Source organism: Gouania willdenowi, chromosome 5 (assembly GCF_900634775.1).
Source record: "Gouania willdenowi chromosome 5, fGouWil2.1, whole genome shotgun sequence".
Lineage (NCBI taxonomy): Eukaryota > Metazoa > Chordata > Actinopteri > Blenniiformes > Gobiesocidae > Gouania > Gouania willdenowi.
Window position 1 is genome coordinate 22,300,340 of NC_041048.1, and position 21,709 is coordinate 22,322,048.

At 37.8% G+C, this 21,709-nt stretch overlaps 3 protein-coding genes across 3 annotated transcripts; all 3 read left to right on the forward strand.

The window, feature by feature from the left end:
• The first annotated feature begins 2,456 nt into the window (after positions 1 to 2,456).
• Positions 2,457 to 3,566, forward strand: LOC114463549 (trace amine-associated receptor 6-like). Its single transcript, XM_028447185.1, has 2 exons — positions 2,457 to 2,629; positions 2,756 to 3,566. The coding sequence occupies exons 1-2, from the start codon at positions 2,457 to 2,459 to the stop codon at positions 3,564 to 3,566; spliced, it is 984 nt and encodes a 327-aa protein (XP_028302986.1).
• A 7,092-nt stretch (positions 3,567 to 10,658) lies between these two features.
• On the forward strand, positions 10,659 to 11,769 carry LOC114463927 (trace amine-associated receptor 6-like). The gene is made up of 2 exons (XM_028447826.1): positions 10,659 to 10,831; positions 10,959 to 11,769. Exons 1-2 carry the CDS (start codon positions 10,659 to 10,661, stop codon positions 11,767 to 11,769), a joined length of 984 nt encoding a protein of 327 aa, XP_028303627.1.
• A 5,131-nt stretch (positions 11,770 to 16,900) lies between these two features.
• On the forward strand, positions 16,901 to 17,999 carry LOC114464072 (trace amine-associated receptor 6-like). The gene is made up of 2 exons (XM_028448126.1): positions 16,901 to 17,073; positions 17,189 to 17,999. The coding sequence occupies exons 1-2, from the start codon at positions 16,901 to 16,903 to the stop codon at positions 17,997 to 17,999; spliced, it is 984 nt and encodes a 327-aa protein (XP_028303927.1).
• The last annotated feature ends 3,710 nt before the right edge of the window (positions 18,000 to 21,709 follow it).

Below are 21,709 nucleotides of genomic sequence, written 5' to 3' on the forward strand. Positions count from 1 at the left end.
AAAGTAAATAATGACCAGCCGTATTAGATGCCTGAACAAAAATACCCGAGCCCAAATAAATTTATAGGGAACTTATAATATTAAAAAGCAAAGAACTTCAACCATTTGACCCTCTCTCATGGCAGTCCCTTTCACTGCGTCAAAACACAGAACAGCTGAAGGAGGAGAGAACCTCCAGAATGATGAAAATCAATACAGTGCTCGACTGGTTGCCTTTCTATAAACACAGAGCGAATATATATATGTAAATTAAAATTTACATATATATATTTATATATATAAAGGCAGCTTTACCTTAATAGTCCGAATTGGTGTTTGAGTGTCAACCGATGGTTCGTGGTCCAGTCTCTGTCCGAGGGGCAGCCCACCGTGGGGCAGCTTTGGGGTTTTAAGTGCGTCCACTCTCCGGTGCTGGTCCACGGCAGAAGCCCCCCAGAATAGAAGATGGATCCTGTTTGTGACGCCAATTTGTCATGGCAAATTTGCGGTTGACCTCATTTGGAGACATGATTTATTGCTCTGGTTGAATGATGGAGTCCAGGCGAGGCATTGATGATTTTAGAAAAAAGATTTATTATAAAATAAAATAAAAAGGAGTAAAAAAGAAGCTTCCATCCTGAAAGAATGAAAGGCAAAAGGCTCGTGGCAGAGCAAAAAGCTCTAACTAGCAGTTTCACAGCTTAAGCTTTTATACAGATAACAGAAAAGTTCCACCCTGAGGTAAGGAGAAGGGGGGAGTCCGATGCCCAACAGTGGAAACATTTGAGGATGATGAAGACGTGTATATTATGAGGAAGATTGGGCGCCACTCTTATCTATCCTTGATAGTGTGTGTGTGCGTGCATATCTGCATGTGAGTTTGAGTTTTGGCCTTCAGCAGAGACTCTGTGTTGCACTGAGTACAATACGATCTGTACTGTTTAATCTAACATGATTCAGCTGTTCAAAAGTGCAAAGAGTAATGGAGTCATCATGTATTAAAACATGACAATTTGTACACATGAACATACATTTGACGATATGATGATGAATATAAAAATTGCCATAACAACTGTACAGCACTTTGTGATTTCTATGAAAGATGTTATATAAATAAAATGTACTTACTAACATTGTGTGACAATGATAAAGATTAAGTTAATTTATTATCCTAAGTCAATAGCCACTTCACTTGTGGACTCATTTTATTGAGTATTGTTTATTTGTTTAATGAGGACTCATTTGAGTATTGTTTATTCTCAGTGGTGAATACTTAAGATTTATATTAATAAATCTGATTTTATTTTAACAAACCAGGTTGTATTCTTTTCTGTACTCATGTACTACTTGTTTTTCAGCCTATATGGGTCTGATAGCAGACTTCAGGAAGAACCCAGCCCCCCTCACCCCCCTCACCCTGGGAGACTCTACAGTGAGCTCTGTGGAGTACTTCTGCTTCCTGGGGACCATCATCACTCAGGACCTCAAGTGAGAGCTGAACATCAGCTCCCTTATCAAAAAAGCTCAGCAGAGGATGTACTTCCTGCGGCAGCTGAAGAAGTTCAGTCTGACAACAAAGATGATGGTGAACTTCTACAGCTCCATCATCCAGTCCATCCTCTGCTCCTCCATCACCATCTGGTATGCTGCAGCTACGGCCAAGGACAAGGCCAGACTGCAGCGTATCATCCACTCTGCAGAGAAGGTCATCGGCTGCAATCTGCCCTCCCTCCAGGACCTGTACGCCTCCAGGAATTTGAGGCGTGCAGGAAAGATTGTGGCCGACCCCTCCCACCCCGGTCATAAACTGTTTCAATCTCTCCCTTCTGGAAGGAGGTTTCGGTCCATCAGGACCAGAACCTCCAGACACAAAAACAGCTTCTTTCCCTCTGCCACCCGCCCCCCCCCCCCCCCCCCCCCCCCCCCACCCGATCACCACCTCCATGATGACATTATCTGCTGCACTGTATATATATATATATTTAAATTTATCCTATTTATCCTTTATTCTCTATCTATCCTTTATTTATCCCTCATCCTTTATATTTATCATTATTATTATTATTATTATTATTATTATTATTATTATTATTATTATTATTATTATTATTATTGTTGCTGGGTTGTTCTTTGTTTTTTTTATTTTATTTTCTTTGTTGTTTGTTTTGTGCACCAACTACCAAGACAAATTCCTTGTACTGTCCTTAAAACTGTACATGGCCATTAAAAACATTTCTGATTTCTGATTTCTGATAAGAGAATCAATAAAAAATTAATTTAAAAACGGATATCGGTATCAATAAAGCATCGGGATCACAACATCTTTGTCAATATGCATCCCAACTCTGAGGGAGGTCCTGTCCTAAGGTCCAGCCTCTACATCCCTGTGACTGAGGGAGGAGCAGGAATGACTTCAGGTAAACATCAGAGAGCCTGAGGCAGAACGCTGCAGAGCTCAGCAGCTTCTTCTCATCACTATGAGCACATCTGATCAAACTGAGCTCTGCTATCCACACCTCGGAAACTCCTCATGCAGGAGGACTGTGCGCCCTCACTCAGTGTCTGTGCTCCTTCACATCATCCTGTCCTCCATCTCTGTGCTCACTGTGACCCTCAACCTGATGGTCATCATCACCATCTCACACTTCAAGTAATGACATGTTCTGCTGCTTTATGAATTATCTTGTTGTTAAATGTTTGACAGCTGTTGTTTTCTGCTTTGATGATAATTGTCAGTTCCTATAATGATCAGTGTGTTGCTCTCTATCCCCTCCAGGAAGCTGCAAACTCCAACCAACTTTCTCCTCCTTTCTCTGGCTGTCTCAGATTTCTGCGTAGGGTTCCTCTTTATTTTTCAGATTCTCCTCATGGACGGTTGCTGGTATCTCAGTGCAGGCTGGTGTGTGTTTTACACAGTTTTTGGCGTTGTGGTAACCTCTGCATCAATAGGAACTGTTGTGCTCATTTCCATTGATCGCTACATTGCTGTTTGTGATCCTCTGCACTATCCAACTAAAGTCACTCCAAACAGAGCAAAGATTTGTGTTGTTCAATGTTGGGTCTGTTCTGCTATATGTCATACTGTGAGGCTTAAAGACAACATTGAACATCCAGGTGAGTTTAATTCCTGCATTGGAGAGTGTGCAACTTCTGCACATCCTGTCTCTCGAATTATGGATCTGGTTTTGAACTTCATCTTCCCTGTCAGCATCATCATAGTCCTGTATGTGAGGGTGTTTGTTGTGGCTGTGTCTCAGGCCCGAGCCATGCACTCTCATGTTGCAGTGGTGACACCTCATGGTTCACTGAAGGTTTACAGATCAGAGCTGAAGGCAGCCAGAGTTTTAGGTGTGGTGGTTGTTGTTTTTCTGATGTGTATTTTTCCATTTTATATTCTGTCACTTTTAGCAGGGGCGACAAAAGTTTCTTTATCATCTCTTGTTTTTGTCATATGTTTGTACTTCTTCAACTCCTGTGTGAATCCTATGATCTATGTGTTTCTTTACCCCTGGTTCAGGAAATCTTTAAAATATATTATTTCTCTTCAGATCTTAAAATCCGGCTCCAGTGAGGCCAACATTTTGTAGAAACAGTGAAAGCTGCTGACGTGTAAAGTTGGGACACTTTTCTATTTGTGTTTAGAAGTTTTCACTCTGAAACTGTGATGATTTATGCAATGATTTCATGTAATGATCAGTGTAACCTACAGACTATGTTATATTAAGTGTGCATTAATCTCACAAACACTTAATAGCCTAAAAGTGACTACCTGTACCCTATGATGTGTTTCTTTAGCCCTGGTTCAGGAAATGTGTGAAATGCATCTTGAAGTCTGGCTCCAGTGAGGCTGATATACTGTAAAGAGAGAGAGAACTGCTGACATGACATCTTAGGATGATGTGTTGTTGATGATTGAAGTTTTTCATTTTAAAACTTGTGTACATCTTTTTGAGACTTTACTGCATATAAGCAACGATTGACATTTTAATCATATTGTTTCATAACTTTTAAACTGATAATTAGAGGTTTAAACATCATTTTGTGTTTCATAGAAAAAAGTTCACCAATCACACAAACACTGGAAGAGCTGAAACTGACTGTGTGAGACCACAATAAGACTAGTACTTAGAATCAAACAACATGTTTTAATGACAGGATGAACTACAATGTTATTGATTATTAAAACAGAAGCATTCAGTAAAGGGTAAAGTAACTTTATTTTATAACGAGTTTTCGTTGAAAAGAATGAAAATAGATAGAAGGGGAATAGATGGGGACTATTAGAAGTGACAGTGTTTTTGCTTTTGTTTACTGTTGTATAATATTAACCTTGTTACATCTAAAACTAAATAAGTTATTTAAGAAAACAAATGCATAAATAAATAAATCCTGCAAGACAAGCAACATGTCTTTGATCCATCCAGAAATATCATGTCTGTGTTCATCTTCTCTGTCCTCATGTGAAACGTACACATGCACAGAATCTGATTAGTTATGATTACAGCATCGTATCCAAAAATATGGAACAGTCTGGCTCAGTGTCAGTATTTAGGGTCATTCTAAATAATCAGTCAGAGAGAAAAAGTGTTCATGTGTGAGAGCTAAAGACCAACATTGGTAACTTTGTAAAAAATAGATTTAATCAAGACGCAGTCTTACCAGAAAAGGATAAATCATGCATTTTGAAACATTGAAACACACCTTTCAGTTCGCGCAACAAGAATTTTGTAAATTATACAAGTAAGAATGTAGTATCAGGATATTAAGAAAGAATTGAAAAATGGTCTTTTATCAATTTGTTTTTTTTAATGTATATAATTCAAACACTAAATTGTATTACGCCCTAAGTTATTTTGACTCACACAGAACTAAATATATAAAACGTAAATAGCAAAAAATAAACTGAATTGAAAATATTAGACAAAGATTGGCAACAAATATTATCCTCCCAGTGGACATGTACCAAATTACATTCATGGAGAGAATTTAGTTGGAAATCGATCAACAGATTTATTTCAAAAGCTTGCTATCAAAGCACACTCTGGTTCTGGACACACTAACAGTGTTCATACCTCCTGGAAAGACTTACATGAAGCATTACAAACTATCTTTAATGTGTGCTTACCATATCATTTTAAAGCTATGTACTGTACTTGGGCCTTTTTTCATTGGAGATAAAAGGAATAAATACTTAAATGAAATTTCTGCTTACATCAAGTAAAAAAGCTTTGATTGAAAAGGTGATGACATAGATGACCCCAACACTGAATAACTGAATAGACATAACAAGAGAAATGTACAGAAGGAGGAATAGAAATTAGTGGCGGGATGCGCTGGGTGCTCGGCTGCTTGGGGTTTCCTCGGATGTGTGTGGGGGGGTGGCTGCTTCTCGGCCTGGCATCTCGGGGGCGTCTGGGGGGCCATGGGGGGTGGCCTGGGGCTCCTTGGCCCCCACTCTTTTGGCTGGCCTGGCTGCATCTGCGGGCCCGGGTCGGTTCCTGGGTTTGCAGTGGCGGTTTTTGCACATATACTGGTCTACGATGCACTGGCTATGGGATAAAACTCATACTGGGCATAACTTTAGACACATTAATCCCAAATACCAGCTTTAGGTACTACCAGTCACTCATTCCCCCTGTCCACAGCCACCACCATTATAGCTAAGCTTCACACTTGTCACCAGACTGGCTTGATTACACAACATAATAAGCACAATATGTTCAACAACTTCACATCTCATTCTCACTGTAAAATAATCTATTCTTCCCAACCTTTCTGATTCCTACCTTGAGTCTCTCTTCCCTGCTCACTTCCCCCTCCCCTTCCTTCTTGGTGTAACACGGCTCTCCCTTTTTATATCCTCCCTATAATAAAAGATTTCTTACCCTTCCTTAGGGAGGGCTGGTGATGGTCAACATTAAGTAATAAAATAAACTAATGTATTTCATTGCAATAACAAAACATGCATTGTTGTCTCATAATGATTGCACATCTTGTAATGTTGACCTTTGACAGCATGTGCAGACAAGTGAGAAAAAAAAATCACTGTATGGAGTTTGCCTGTGAAGAGATGTGACTTTTTGTACAAGATGAAGTGGGAACAGAAGATGAATGAACTGGAGATTTGGTTGCAGGCCGGTATTACAGGTTTTCTGTTCACTTAATCTTGTTACACTGTGTCCAAGTTTTAACCATTCTTAAACCTTGGCTGGAAGTTCAGCTACAGACTCTCTTAAATCTGCATGTCTTCAGGTGGATGTTACAGTAATGTGAGCTTCCTCTAGCCGATCAGCTCCTATAACGGGACAGTTTGATCAGGAACTGACAAGGAAAAGTAAAGCGACAAGAAAATATCATGATTAAAACAGTCTCTGAGTGAAAATGCACATCCACAGTCTTCTTTTTTTCACACATGAAAAACAGGGATGTAACTTTTTAGAGAAATAAGAGGCAGAAAACTATAATCACAAATAAACAAAAGAAAAAAGCATAAGTTTGACACTTTTAAACAAGAACTTAAAATGGGTCTCCTTATAACATTGGCAAAATAGGTACAATATACATTACCATATCATTATTTAGAGTATCTTAAAGTAGATTTAATCATTTGTTCTATTTATCATTGAATAATTTATATCAACTGGTTGGTCTGGATTGCAGTGTGGTGGGGACAAAAGGACCCGTGACACATCCCGCCCAACCCCCCCTTAATTGGCCAGTATTATGAAAAATGGTTTTGCTACAGTTGGTACATTCCTTTAGCCTCATTCAGAGGGCCAAATGTGAAAAAGTTCTGTTTTCTCCCTCCCCTGCTAATCCCAAAATTTCACATGTTTTTCAAATCCACAAATACATCCACAATTTACACATGCGTTTCTTCATTCATGTGTGCTTATCCATCATGAATTATATGTAAATCTTCAATTGTGCTTGTGGATTAAGCAAAGTGCGTTTGTGGATCGTCCATGTGAATTGATTTTTGAGACAAAAGTAACGCTGCTTCACTCAAATCTACAAACAGAGCTGCCGATTCACGTGTCTAGAGCACCACCATTCACTAGGGGGCAGTAATGAGGTATCTGCACTGCAGCCTTCAATTGTCTCCTGCTGATCATAGTACAACACTTGGTTTAACAAAAATATTTCATCATAATTTTAATGGATTTTTATTAGTAAAAATGTTTGTGATGACACTTCTCTTGATGTACTGTATGTGATGCTATATTTTATACCAACACAGAGTAAAATTGGCATAGGTCCCCAGTGCACCAGTTTGGCCAAATAAATGATAGTGTATAGTAATTAAACGTAAAATCCTCACCACGCACAGTCAGACACCATACCAATAAACTATTCAGGCTTCACCTCAAGTATGACAAATAGGAGGAAATAAAAATAGGATACTTTCTAAAACTGTTTTAGTGTTAATTCATGATTGAAACCAGAATGTTTACATTGATTAAATACATTTTTACAATTTTTTTTCATTTTCTTTATAAAAACCCATTAAAATTATGAAAAAGTATGTTTTTGACAAATCAAGTGTTGTAGCGTGATCAACAGAACTCCTTTGATGGTTGATAAATTTATGTCATTCGTATACAGTACATTGGAGTAAAATTTTTGTATTACTAATAAAAATCCATACACATTAATTAAAAAGTATTTTTTGTCAAACCAAATGGTATACTATGATCAGCAGGAGACAAGGGCTGCAATGATTTTGGTGACACTGCAGTGAATACCAATAACGTTATAAGACATTCTTGTAGCATCTGTTTTTGTGTCGGGAAATGTCTCATTACTGCCCCCTAGTGGATGGTGGGTCTCTAGACACATGTGGATCAGCAGCACCGTGGGTGTGGATTTGAGCGAAGCTGCGTTACGTTTGTCTCAAAAATACATTCACACGCGGGCCGATCCACAAAGGCACTTTGCTCAATCCACAAGCACAGTTGAAGATTTACACATGATAATTCATGATAAATACACACACATAAATGAGAAAACACGTGTAAATCGTGGATTTATTTGTGGATCAGAAAAACACTTGTGAAAATCTAAAAATCTCTCTGCATAGCACAGGGGGCTGTGGTCTCTGAGTAATGGGAAAGGAACCTCAGGTCATGCTCAGGAATCAGCCCACTTCAGCAGCTGAGCTGGCTCAGCAATAGCCCAAATGACGTCCACATTATAGTTTAGTGGCGTCGCTCCATACAACAGCAGGAATCCCCCAAATTCAATAACTGAGGCAGAGAGGATGCACCTTATTCAGGGTCGTCTTGTGTTTGGAGAACGCTGCAAAAACTATGTTGAACCGCTCATTGTGGACATCAGGCTCATGCACAACTATGTTTTCAAGATATATGGCCACGCCAGGTATGCCAGCCAGCTCGGAGGCCAGATGACAGATGATGTTGACTGATAAGCTGATTAATTATAAATGTAGGAATGTAATAAGTTATTAAAATCTGGCTCTCCATACAACCAAACGTGTCGTTAGAATGAAGAAAAAAGAGAGATTTTAACTGTGGCTCGGACAGAAAAATGCGGCAGATCTGTTGAGTGCAATGATCTTATCAAATCAACTTGTAACATTGTTCTTCAACAAAATTAAGAGTCTGCTTTATTATTTTCCCAGATTTCAATGATACTGTAAGTACAACTGTTGGGAAAACTCATGTTCCGTGATTTCTAGACAGCCCAAAAAAAATGACATCATGGCCCAGTCTGCCACTTTGACTTGTAAAAATGCGTATGTGAAGACCAGAGAATAGAGCCAATAGTGATTACAACATGACAAGGTTCAAGGTTCAACAACAGTCAAACGTTGTTGTTATTTAGCCCTTGTGGTCCTCTTTCAGTTATTCTGTCTTTGTTTATTCTGGCCTGCAGTGTTTAACTCTTGTCTTTGTGTTTCAGGTATTCCTGCTTGTGGCTCCACCCCCCAGTGATGTCTGTGTGCTTGGTTTGTGACCGATAAGCTCCCTCATGTTTCCACCCAGGTGTGGCCCTTTCCCAATCAGGCCTCCTCCACTATTTAGCAGAGTGCTTGAACACTGAATGTTTGCTGGATCATTGTCAATGTATTGACTACCCTCATCGTGTACTGCTGTGTTTTGTTCCCTGCTCCCAGGTTTCCCTGTGCTTCCTTGGTCTTTTTTGGATTTTGGGGTTTCATTATTAAAATGGACTACTACCAATGCTACGCCTGTCTGCTTCCTCCACATTTTCCTACATTTAACACAACATTTAACCACATATATAGAGGTAAAAAAAAAAGGAATTATATCTAAATCTAAATGGTTTGTTATATCTAAATTTTAAATCTAAGTCTAAATGTTAAATCTTGTATATGTGTTAAATCTAAATGTTGAATTTAAATGTTAAATCTAAATGTGAAATATAAATGTTTAAATATAAATGTTATATATCATATCTAAATGCTTTATCTTATATCTAAATGTTAAATCTAAATCTAAATGTTAAATGTTGAACTTAAATGTTTCGCACATATGCTAATTGACCCTGCCCCTTGTAACCTCAATCAATGCTGAATAGATAATGCACTGCACTTGAAAGTTAAAGGTCTTAGGTTTGAGCCCACCATGGGCCACCTTTTTTATTTCATCTTTTTAGGATGTCTGGAATACGTCTGCTGAGCAGGCCAACGTTGGAATGAAGTGATGGCCTGAAGTTGAGACGACGGCTCTGGCGGGTGCAGAATGAAACTTTCTCGACATCCCCAAAAAGACAAAATTAAAAAGGTGGCCCATGGTACGCTCGATCCAGGGACCTTAGGTTTTCAAGCGCACCTCCTTATCTATTCAACTACCATAGTGCAATGTGAAGGGCAGCTCGTCCACCTGCAATGACTGCGCGCTCGATCTCGGCCACACGGAGAGAACCAGCCATACATATCACCCAGGCAAGCATCGGTGACGAGGTGGGTGGGAGCGGCTTTGTGTGTGTCCGCTTGTGTATTGGTTGAGGTTACAAGGGGCGGGGTCAATTAGCATTTGTGTGAAACATTTAAGTTTAACATTTAGATTTAACACTTAACATTTAGATTTAACATTTAGATATAAGATTAAGCATTTAGATATGATATATGACATTTAGATTTAAACATTTAAATTTATAATTCAAGATTTAGATTTAACGTTCAAGATTTAGATTTAACATTCAAGATTTAGATTTAACGTTCAAGATTTAGATTTAATGTTCAATATTTAGATTTTACATTTAGATTAGATTTAACATTTAGATATAACATAACATTTAGATTTAGCTTTAAAATTTAAATGTAGATTTCATTTCTAGTTAAAATCTGGTTTGTTGCCGCTGTTGGCACTAATCTCCCGATAACTGCCACCCATTCCATTTCAGGTGACAGTTCTTGCGAGGCTAGTGACGGCGTTCAGTTTAGTAAGACATCTTTGAATTATTATTAAAATGCGGGAAATTTACGGGAAAAATGGCGGGAAAGAGGGGTAAAATAAAATAAAATAAAACTTGAGTTACAGAGTCTGGAGACCAGGCCGTCTCTGAGGGAGGTCCTGTCCTAAGGTCCAGCCTCTACATCCTTGCGACTGAGGGAGGAGCAGGAATGACTTCAGGTAAACATCAGAGAGCCTGAGGCAGAACGCTGCAGAGCTCAGCAGCTTCTTCTCATCACTATGAGCACATCTGATCAAACTGAGCTCTGCTATCCACACCTCGGAAACTCCTCATGCAGGAGGACTGTGCGCCCTCACTCAGTGTCTGTGCTCCTTCACATCATCCTGTCCTCCATCTCTGTGCTCACTGTGACCCTCAACCTGATGGTCATCATCACCATCTCACACTTCAAGTAATGACATGATCTGCTGCTTTATGAATTATCTTGTTGTTAAATGTTTGACTGCTGTTGTTTTTCTGCTTTGATGATAATTGTCAGTTCCTATAATGATCAGTGTGTTGCTCTCTATCCCCTCCAGGAAGCTGCACACTCAAACCAACTTCCTCCTCCTTTCTCTGGCTGTCTCAGATTTCTGCGTAGGGTTCCTTTTTATTTTTCAGATTCTCCTCATGGACGGCTGCTGGTATCTCAGTGCAGGCTGGTGTGTGTTTTACACAGTTTTTGGCACTGTGGTACCCTCTGCATCAGTAGGAACTGTTGTGCTCATTTCCATTGATCGCTACATTGCTGTTTGTGATCCTCTGCACTATCCAACTAAAGTCACTCCAAACAGAGCAAAGATTTGTGTTGTTCTATGTTGGGTCTGTTCTGCTATATGTCATACTGTGAGCTTTAAAGACAACATTGAACATCCAGGTGAGTTTAATTCCTGCATTGGAGAGTGTGCAGCTTCTGCACATCCTGTCTATCGAATTATGGAACTGCTTTTGAACTTCATCTTCCCTGTCAGCATCATTGTACTCCTGTATGTGAGGGTGTTTGTTGTGGCTGTGTCTCAGGCCCGAGCCATGCACTCTCATGTTGCAGTGGTGACACCTCATGGTTCACTGAAGGTTTACAGATCAGAGCTGAAGGCAGCCAGAGTTTTAGGTGTGGTGGTTGTTGTTTTTCTGATGTGTATTTTTCCATTTTATATTGTGTCACTTTTAGCAGGGGCGACAAAAGTTTCTTTGTCATCTCTTGTTTTTGTCATATGTTTGTACTTCTTCAACTCCTGTGTGAATCCTATGATTTATGTGTTTCTTTACCCCTGGTTCAGGAAATCTTTAAAATATATTATTTCTCTTCAGATCTTAAAATTTGGCTCCAGTGAGGCCAACATTTTGTAGAAACAGTGAAAGCTGCTGACGTGTAAAGTTGGGACACTTTTCTATTTGTGTTTAGAAGTTTTCACTCTGAAACTGTGATGATTTATGCAATGATTTCATGTAATGATCAATGTAACCTACAGTGTATGTGAGATTAATACAGTGCATTAATCTCACAAACACTTAATAGCCTAAAAGTGACTACCTGTACCCTATGATGTGTTTCTTTAGCCCTGGTTCAGGAAATGTGTGAAATGCATCTTGAAGTCTGGCTCCAGTGAGGCTGATATACTGTAAAGAGAGAGAGAACTGCTGACATGACATCTTAGGATGATGTGTTGTTGATGATTGAAGTCTTTCATTTTAAAACTTGTGTACATCTTTTTGAGACTTTACTGCATATAAGCAACGATTGACATTTTAATAATATTGTTTCATAACTTTTAAACTGATAATTAGAGGTTTAAACATCATTTTGTGTGTCATAGAAAAAAGTTCACCAATCACACAAACACTGGAAGAGCTGAAACTGACTGTGTGAGACCACAATAAGACTAGTACTTAGAATCAAACAACATGTTTTAATGACAGGATGAACTACAATGTTATTGATTATTAAAACAGAAGCATTCAGTAAAGGGTAAAGTAACTTTATTTTATTACGAGTTTTCGTTAAAAAGAATGAAAATAGATAGAAGGGGAATAGATGGGGACTATTAGAAGTGACAGTGTTTTTGCTTTTGTTTACTGTTGTATAATATTAACCTTGTTACATCTAAAGCTACATAAGTTATTTAAGAAAACAAATGCATAAATAAATAAATCCTGCAAGACAAGCAACATGTCTTTGATCCATCCAGAAATATCATGTCTGTGTTCATCTTCTCTGTCCTCATGTGAAACGTACACATGCACAGAATCTGATTAGTTATGATTACAGCATCGTATCCAAAAATATGGAACAGTCTGGCTCAGTGTCAGTATTTAGGGTCATTCTAAATAATCAGTCAGAGAGAAAAAGTGTTCATGTGTGAGAGATAAAGACCAACATTGGTAACTTTGTAAAAAATAGATTTAATCAAGACGCAGTCTTACCAGAAAAGGATAAATCATGCATTTTGATGGTCTTTTATCAATTTGTTTTTTTTAATGTATATAATTCAAACACTAAATTGTATTACGCCCTAAGTAATTTTGACTCACACAGAACTAAATATATAAAACGTAAATAGCAAAAAATAAGCAGAATTGAAAATATTAGACAAAGATTGGCAACAAATATTATCCTCCCAGTGGACATGTACCAAATTACATTCATGGAGAGAATTTAGTAGGAAATCGATCAACAGATTTGTTTCAAAAGCTTGCTATCAAAGCACACTCTGGTTCTGGACACACTAACAGTGTTCATACCTCCTGGAAAGACTTACATGAAGCATTACAAACCATCTTTAATGTGTGCTTACCATATCATTTTAAAGCTATGTACTGTACTTGGGCCTTTTTTCATTGGAGATAAAAGGAATAAATACCTAAATGAAATTTCTGCTTACATCAAGTAAAAAAGCTTTGATTGAAAAGGTGATGACATAGATGACCCCAACACTGAATAACTGAATAGACATAACAAGAGAAATGTACAGAAGGAGGAATATAAATTAGTCAATATAAATTAGTAAAGGATTATTTGGCGTATCTTGAAGGCAAGGCAAGGCAAGGCAAGGCAAATTTATTTATATAGCGCATTTCATACTCAAGGCAACTCAATGTGCTTTACATGATAAAACATTCAATTGTTTAAAATCAATAAGAACATTTAAATCAATAAGAACAATTAAAATCATCAGTAAAATCAATTAAAATCATCAGTAAAATCATCATTACATCAACAACATGACAAAAAATCTCTCTCTCAATCATATGCAGTAGAGAAAAAAAGTGCCTTTAACTTTGATTTAAAAATGTTCACATTGGATGCTGACTTCAGCTCCGCTGGCAGTTTGTTCCACTTCTTTGCAGCATAACAACTAAAAGCAGCATCACCATGTTTACTGTGAACTCTGGGCTCCACTATCTGATCTGTGTCCATAGATCTGAGAGACCTGCTGGGTTCATACCTGACTAACATGTCACTGATGTATTCTGGACCAAACTCATTCACAGATTTATACACCAGCAGCAGAACTTTAAAGTCTATTCTGAGGCTGACTGGGAGCCAGTGTAAAGACTTTAAAACTGGAGTAATGTGCTCTGACCTCTTTGTTCTGGTTAAGACCCGAGCTGCAGCGTTCTGAACCAGCTGTAGCTGTTTGATGCTCTTTTGGGGGATTCCTGTCAGAAGACCATTACAATAGTCCAGTCTGCTGGAGATAAAAGCATGGACCAGTTTCTCCTGATCTTTCTGAGCCATTAAACCTTTCACTCTGGAGATGTTCTTTAGGTGGTAGAAGGCTGTTTTTGTGATAGATTTGATCTGACTGCTGAATGTAAGATCTGAGTCAATCAGAACACCAAGGTTTTTGACTTGGTCTTTAGCTTTTAAAGATCGAGACTCAAGATAATTGCTGACAGCAGTCCTCTTTTCCTTGTTACCAAAGACAATCACCTCCGTCTTGTCATGGTTTAGTTGAAGGAAGTTTTCACTCATCCAGCAGTTTACTTTTTCTAAACAGTCACACAACACCTCAATGGGACCATAGTCATCTGGGTTCAGTGATAGATATAGTTGTGTGTCATCTGCATAGCTCTGATAATCAACCTTACAGTTCTGTAAAATTTGTCCTAAAGGAAGCATGTAAAGGTTAAACAGAAGGGAATATGAAGTGAATATAATCTTTTGCTTCATTTATAATTCTGATATAATAATAATATGATATAATGTTATTAATTAAATGTAATCAACCTGTCTGTAACATGTCTGTATAACTGTGTAAGAAATATTAGTAAGAAAATGTGATCGCCGTGTAAAGTTGAAATACATCAGGACGGTGCGGTCGGGTGTGGCAGGGCGGTGGGTCTCTGGGGAGCATGGAGAGGTGTTGCTGGGGCTCTAGGGCTCATCGCGCGGGCGGCATCAAGTAAAGGTGATTACAACATGACAAGGTTCAAGGTTCGTTGTTTGTCATTTCAGTGTACTTAACTCACTAAATGATGTGTCTCTCAGCCATTTGATGCACACAAACAACAGTCAAACGTTGTTGTTATTTAGCCCTTGTGGTCCTCTTTCAGTTATTCTGTCTTTGTTTATTCTGGCCTGCACTGTTTAACTCTTGTCTTTGTGTTTCAGGTAATCCTGCTTGTGGCTCCACCCCCCAGTGATGTCTGTGTGCTTGGTTTGTGACCGATAAGCTCCCTCATGTTTCCACCCAGGTGTGGCCCTTTCCCAATCAGGCCTCCTCCACTATTTAGCAGAGTGCTTGAACACTGAATGTTTGCTGGATCATTGTCAATGTATTGACTACCCTCATCGTGTACTGCTGTGTTTTGTTCCCTGCTCCCAGGTTTCCCTGTGCTTCCTTGGTCTTTTTTGGATTTTGGGGTTTCATTATTAAAATGGACTACTACCAATGCTACGCCTGTCTGCTTCCTCCACATTTTCCTACATTTAACACAACATTTAACCACATATATAGAGGTAAAAAAAAAAGGAATTATAAATAAATCTAAATGGTTTGTTATATCTAAATTTTAAATCTAAATCTAAATGTTAAATCTTGTATATGTGTTAAATCTAAATGTTGAATTTAAATGTTAAATCTAAATGTGAAATCTAAATGTTTATATATGAATGTTATATATCATTTCTAAATGCTTTATCTTATATCTAAATGTTAAATCTAAATCTAAATGTTAAATGTTGAACTTAAATGTTTCGCACATATGCTAATTGACCCTGCCCATTGTAACCTCAACCAATGCTGAATAGATAATGCACTGCACTTGAAAGTTAATGGTCTTAGGTTCGAGCCCACCATGGGCCACCTTTTTTATTTCGTCTTTTTAGGATGTCTGGAATACGTCTGCTGAGCAAACCAACGTTGAAATGAAGTGATGGCCTGAAGTTGAGACGACGTCCCTGGCGGGTGCAGAATGAAACTTTCTCGACATCCCCAAAAAGACAAAATTAGAAAGGTGGCCCATGGTACGCTCGATCCAGGGATCTTAGGTTTTCAAGCGCACCTCCTTATCTATTCAACTACCATAGTGCAATGTGAAGGGCAGCTCGTCCACCTGCAATGACTGCGCGCTCGATCTCGGCCACACGGAGAGAACCAGCCATACATATCGCCCAGGCAGGCATCGGTGACGAGGTGGGTGGGAGCGGCTTTGTGTGTGTCTGCTTGTGTATTGGTTGAGGTTACAAGGGGCGGGATCAATTAGCATTTGTGCGAAACATTTAAGTTTAACATTTAGATTTAACACTTAACATTTAGATTTAACATATTGATATAAGATAAAGCATTTAGATATGATATATGACATTTAGATTTAAACATTTAGATTTAACATTCAAGATTTAGATTTAACGTTCAAGATTTAGATTTAACGTTCAATATTTAGATTTAACATTTAGATTAGATTTAACATTTAGATTAGATTTAACATTTAGATTAGATTTAACATTTAGATATAACATAACATTTAGATTTAGATTTAACGTTCAAGATTTAGATTTAACGTTCAATATTTAGATTTTACATTTAGATTAGATTTAACATTTAGATTAGATTTAACATTTAGATATAACATAACATTTAGATTTAGCTGTAAAATTTAAATATAGATTTCATTTCTAGTTAAAATCTGGTTTGTTGCCGCTGTTGGCACTAATCTCACGATAACTGCCACCCAGTCCATTTCAGGTGACAGTTCTCGCGAGGCTAGTGATGGCATTCAGTTTAGTAAGACATCTTTGAATTATTATTAAAATGTGGGAAATTTACGGGAAAAATGGCTGGAAAGAGGGGTAAAATAAAATAAAATAAAACTTGAGTTACAGAGTCTGGAGACCAGGCCGTCTCTGAGGGAGGTCCTGTCCTAAGGTCCAGCCTCTACATCCTTGCGACTGAGGGAGGAGCAGGAATGACTTCAGGTAAACATCAGAGAGCCTGAGGCAGAACGCTGCAGAGTTCAGCAGCTTCTTCTCCTCACTATGAGCACATCTGATCAAACTGAGCTCTGCTATCCACACCTCGGAAACTCCTCATGCAGGAGGACTGTGCGCCCTCACTCAGTGTCTGTGCTCCTTCACATCATCCTGTCCTCCATCTCTGTGCTCACTGTGACCCTCAACCTGATGGTCATCATCACCATCTCACACTTCAAGTAATGACATGTTCTGCTGCTTTATGAATTATCTTGTTGTTAAATGTTTGACAGCTGTTGTTGTAAAATTGTCAGTTCCTATAATGATCAGTGTGTTGCTCTCTATCCCCTCCAGGAAGCTGCACACTCAAACCAACTTTCTCCTCCTTTCTCTGGCTGTCTCAGATTTCTGCGTAGGGTTCCTCTTTATTTTTCAGATTCTCCTCATGGACGGCTGCTGGTATTTCAGTGCAGGCTGGTGTGTGTTTTACACAGTTTTTGGCGTTGTGGTAACCTCTGCATCAGTAGGAACTGTTGTGCTCATTTCCATTGATCGCTACATTGCTGTTTGTGATCCTCTGCACTATCCAACTAAAGTCACTACAAACAGAGCAAAGATTTGTGTTGTTCTATGTTGGGTCTGTTCTGGTTTCTGTCATACTGTGAGCTTTAAAGACAACATTGAACATCCAGGTGAGTTTAATTCCTGCATTGGAGAGTGTGCAACTTCTTCACATCCTGTCTATCAAATTATGGAACTGGTTTTGAACTTCATCTTCCCTGTCAGCATCATTGTACTCCTGTATGTGAGGGTGTTTGTTGTGGCTGTGTCTCAGGCCCGAGCCATGCACTCTCATGTTGCAGTGGTGACACCTCATGGTTCACTGAAGGTTTACAGATCAGAGCTGAAGGCAGCCAGAGTTTTAGGTGTGGTGGTTGTTGTTTTTCTGATGTGTAATATTCCATTTTATATTGTCTTACTTTTAGCAGGGGCTACAGAAGTTTCTTTGTCATCTCTTGTTTTTGTCATATGTTTGTACTTCTTCAACTCCTGTGTGAATCCTATGATCTATGTGTTTCTTTACCCCTGGTTCAGGAAATCTTTAAAATATATAATTTCTCTTCAGATCTTAAAATCTGGCTCCAGTGAGGCCAACATTCTGTAGAAACAGTGAAAGCTGCTGACGTGTAAAGTTGGGACACTTTTCTATTTGTGTTCAGAAGTTTTCACTCTGAAACTGTGATGATTTATGCAATGATTTCATGTAATGATCAATGTAACCTACAGTGTATGTGAGATTAATACAGTGCATTAATCTCACAAACACTTAATAGCCTAAAAGTGACTACCTGTACCCTATGATGTGTTTCTTTAGCCCTGGTTCAGGAAATGTGTGAAATGCATCTTGAAGTCTGGCTCCAGTGAGGCTGATATACTGTAAAGAGAGAGAGAACTGCTGACATGACATCTTAGGATGATGTGTTGTTGATGATTGAAGTCTTTCATTTTAAAACTTGTGTACATCTTTTTGAGGCTTTACTGCATATAAGCAATGATTGACATTTTGATAATATATATCTTTTAAACTCATTATTAGAGGTTGAAACATACGTTTTTTTGTCTTTCATGGACAAAATGGCACCAATCACACAAACACTGGAGGCTCTGAAACTGACTGTGAGAGATAAGAACATGTTAAATGACAGAAGGAACTACAATGTCAGTGAATATTAAAAAAATCATGCAGTAAAGGATAAAGTAACTTTACTTAATAAGGAGGATGAAAATAGATAGAAGGGGAATAGATGGGGACTATTAGAAGTGACAATGTTTTTAATTATGTTCACAGTTTTGCAATATTTTCTTTCTAAATTGTAAAGCTGAATACGTTTTAAGAAAACAAATAAATTAATTAATCTTGCAAAACAAGCAACCTGTGACTTCTCTTTAACATGTCTTTGACCTATCCAGAAATATCATGTCTGTCCTCATGTGAAATGTACACATGCACAAAATCACCCAAAAAGCTCAGCAGTTGCAACTTTTAAAATCTATCCCTGAAAATCAATTCATGAATGGTTGGAATAACCAAAGAACAAACCTGTGCATGGAATCAAGTTGCTTTTTTGTTAGTTTGCAGACTTTTCAGATTTGAAAGTCCCCAGTTTTCATTCACTTGGACTATTTCTCTCAGTATAGCACTGATATATCGCCTCAGTACAGTTAGTTCTACAGTTCCATCGTGCTGTTTTTTTGCAGATTTAAATTTTAGATTTTGGATTTATGTGGATGTACAGTGTGTGCAATGATTGTGGCAAGTTGAAGAGTGACTTCATTGAGTACAAAGTAGAAATTGCGTCTCATTCATAGAGATCTGAAAAAATGAATAGCTAATATACATCAGCCGTAGATGACATGTAATGTTCAAATATTAAATATTTTTTTTATACCTTTGGTAGTGTCATCATCAGTGAGTGTTACATCGACAAATGTATACTGATCACACAACCCTCACTATGTAAAACTACAAGTTGATCACATTAATGGTTTGCAAATTACAAAAATTGTTATATTATTACAGAATAAAGCACCATTGTAAAGTCAACTGTAGTCATTTTAAAATGTAAATGTAGACTGAAAAGTGCTGAGGTGAAATGACGACAAAGGAAATACACAAAGGTAACTGAAAATCAAAAGAGTGTGAAACATAAAATAGGAGCAGAATAATAGAAGAGTTCATTAAAATTTGGAGGTGGTAAAATTGAGGAAAAATTTTGATTTTTTTTAAAAAAGTGAAGCAGTCAAGGATGAGGGGTTCACATTTCTGATTTGATTTGTTTTGTTGCTGGAACGCAGCCTGTATCTTTTTATTTTACTATAAATCTAATTGTAATTCTGAATTTTGTATTAAAATCCACACAAAATGAGAGATTCCGAGTTTCTAACTTCAGACAGTGATTGGAGTGTATGGGAGAATAGCCTGTGTGGTACAGGTAAAAACCAAGTGCAAATGGTGGCCGTCTGAACAAAAGATTCTAGTGGAAGCAGTCCCTGTATGAGATAGGGTCAAAATCAGAACCATTTGGACTGAATTGAGAGATAAATGTGTATCTTCAGCTGGGTTCCTTACGAGTGTGTGAGACTGAGGTAGTGATTAGAGAGTGAGATGTTGGTAACACTCCCACTTTCTTTTTTTCCACTTTTGAACCTTTCCAAAGACAGCTAAAAAAATGTTTATACACAGCGAAAGGAACTTTTCAGGCAGAGTTATTGTAAATAGACAATATTCACAGCTGCCAGCGCAAAATGTCTGTGTCTTTGGCAGAATATCTGTTAATTATAATATCCTTTCAACAAAATTAGAAAATCATGGAATTAAAGATGATGTCATAAAATGGATACAAAACTATTTGAATGAGAGAGAACAATTTGTTTCTGTTAACAATCAAAGCTCAAACAGTGGTAAACTCAGATGTGGGGTACCACAGGGTTCCATTTCGGGACCTCTTTTATTTATAATTTATGTCAATGATTTAAGTAATGTTTGTAATAATGTTTGCTGACGACACATGTCTTTTATTATCGTATTCAAATTATGATAGTTTAATAAGAGAAGCAAATGAAGAATTATCAAATATCTCTGATTGGTTTCAAATAAATCCACTCTCTCTAAATATACAAAAAAATGATTTTTTTATATTCGGCACAAAAAACAAAAGATTCAATGAAGAAGATGCAGAGCTATTAATTGATGGAACCAAAATTAGTCAAGTGACTCAAACTGAATTTTTAGGCATCATTGTAAACCAAAAATTAACCTGGAAATCTCACACTAAAAATGTTTGTAAAAAAATAATGAAATCTATAGGTATTTTGAGTAGAATTCGCTCCTTAATCGGTCTTAAATGTATGATGACACTGTATTATAGTTTAATTTATCCACATATAACTTACTGTTATATGATTTGGGGTGCTACATGCCAAACCTATCTGAATAAGATTGTATTGCTACAAAAATAATTCTAAGAATTTTTAATTTTTAAACTAGATTGTCCTCATCTGCTCCTCTCTTCAGGAAATACAATGTCTTGACAATATATCATGTTAATATCTATTACACTTGTCTCTTTATGTATAAATATGTGCCTATGTCCAATGTTATGCTCAGAGCTTGTAGCAAATTTTTCATATATACTTCAGATGTTCATGCCTACTCCACCAGGCATTTGCATCTGCCCTTCTGTAGGACTTCAACCAGACAAAATACACTCAAATATAGAGGAATCATTTATCTTTGTCTAAAGACTATATCCACTTCTAACCCTTTTAAAAGACAGCTAAAAACATGTTAACCCACAAGTAATCTTTAAATATGTGTATGTATATTTAAAACATATTTTCTTCAGGGTGTTTTCTCCACTGTATTGTGTTTAGCAGAGGGGTATTCCATAAAGTGGGTTATCTTCAAACTCTGAGAATGTTCGGGCTCAAATGAGGCAAACTCTGAGTATTCCATTCCTGTATGCGAGGTATGTCCTTCTCTGAGTCTGTTACCGTGGCAACATTGTCAGTGAACTAAAGCTGCTCCGTGGCAGGTTTTATCTCAGAAACCCTGGGTTTCTACCTGGCTCCGCCCACCTGAACACCGCTTCTGAACACTTTAATGTACCTTGACACTCTTCTCTGACACACATTAGTAACATCACACACCAAACGGTAGTTTTCTTCATAACATTGTGGATACAGATCATTTAGGGAAAGAAACTGAGAGGTTGATCTGCATTAAAACGCCTACTGACGTCTGTATTAAAGTTCCCTGGACACAAACCAGTGGCAAATGTAAAGTGAGAGATGTTTCATACTGTAATACAGTTT

Coding starts and splice junctions, on each gene's coding strand:
- LOC114464072 (XM_028448126.1), top strand. CDS start 16,901: ATGAGCACATCTGATCAAACTGAGCTCTGCTATCCACACCTCGGAAAC. Junction 17,074..17,188: donor ATCACCATCTCACACTTCAA/GTAATGACATGT, acceptor TATCCCCTCCAG/GAAGCTGCACACTCAAACCA.
- LOC114463927 (XM_028447826.1), top strand. CDS start 10,659: ATGAGCACATCTGATCAAACTGAGCTCTGCTATCCACACCTCGGAAAC. Junction 10,832..10,958: donor ATCACCATCTCACACTTCAA/GTAATGACATGA, acceptor TATCCCCTCCAG/GAAGCTGCACACTCAAACCA.
- LOC114463549 (XM_028447185.1), top strand. CDS start 2,457: ATGAGCACATCTGATCAAACTGAGCTCTGCTATCCACACCTCGGAAAC. Junction 2,630..2,755: donor ATCACCATCTCACACTTCAA/GTAATGACATGT, acceptor TATCCCCTCCAG/GAAGCTGCAAACTCCAACCA.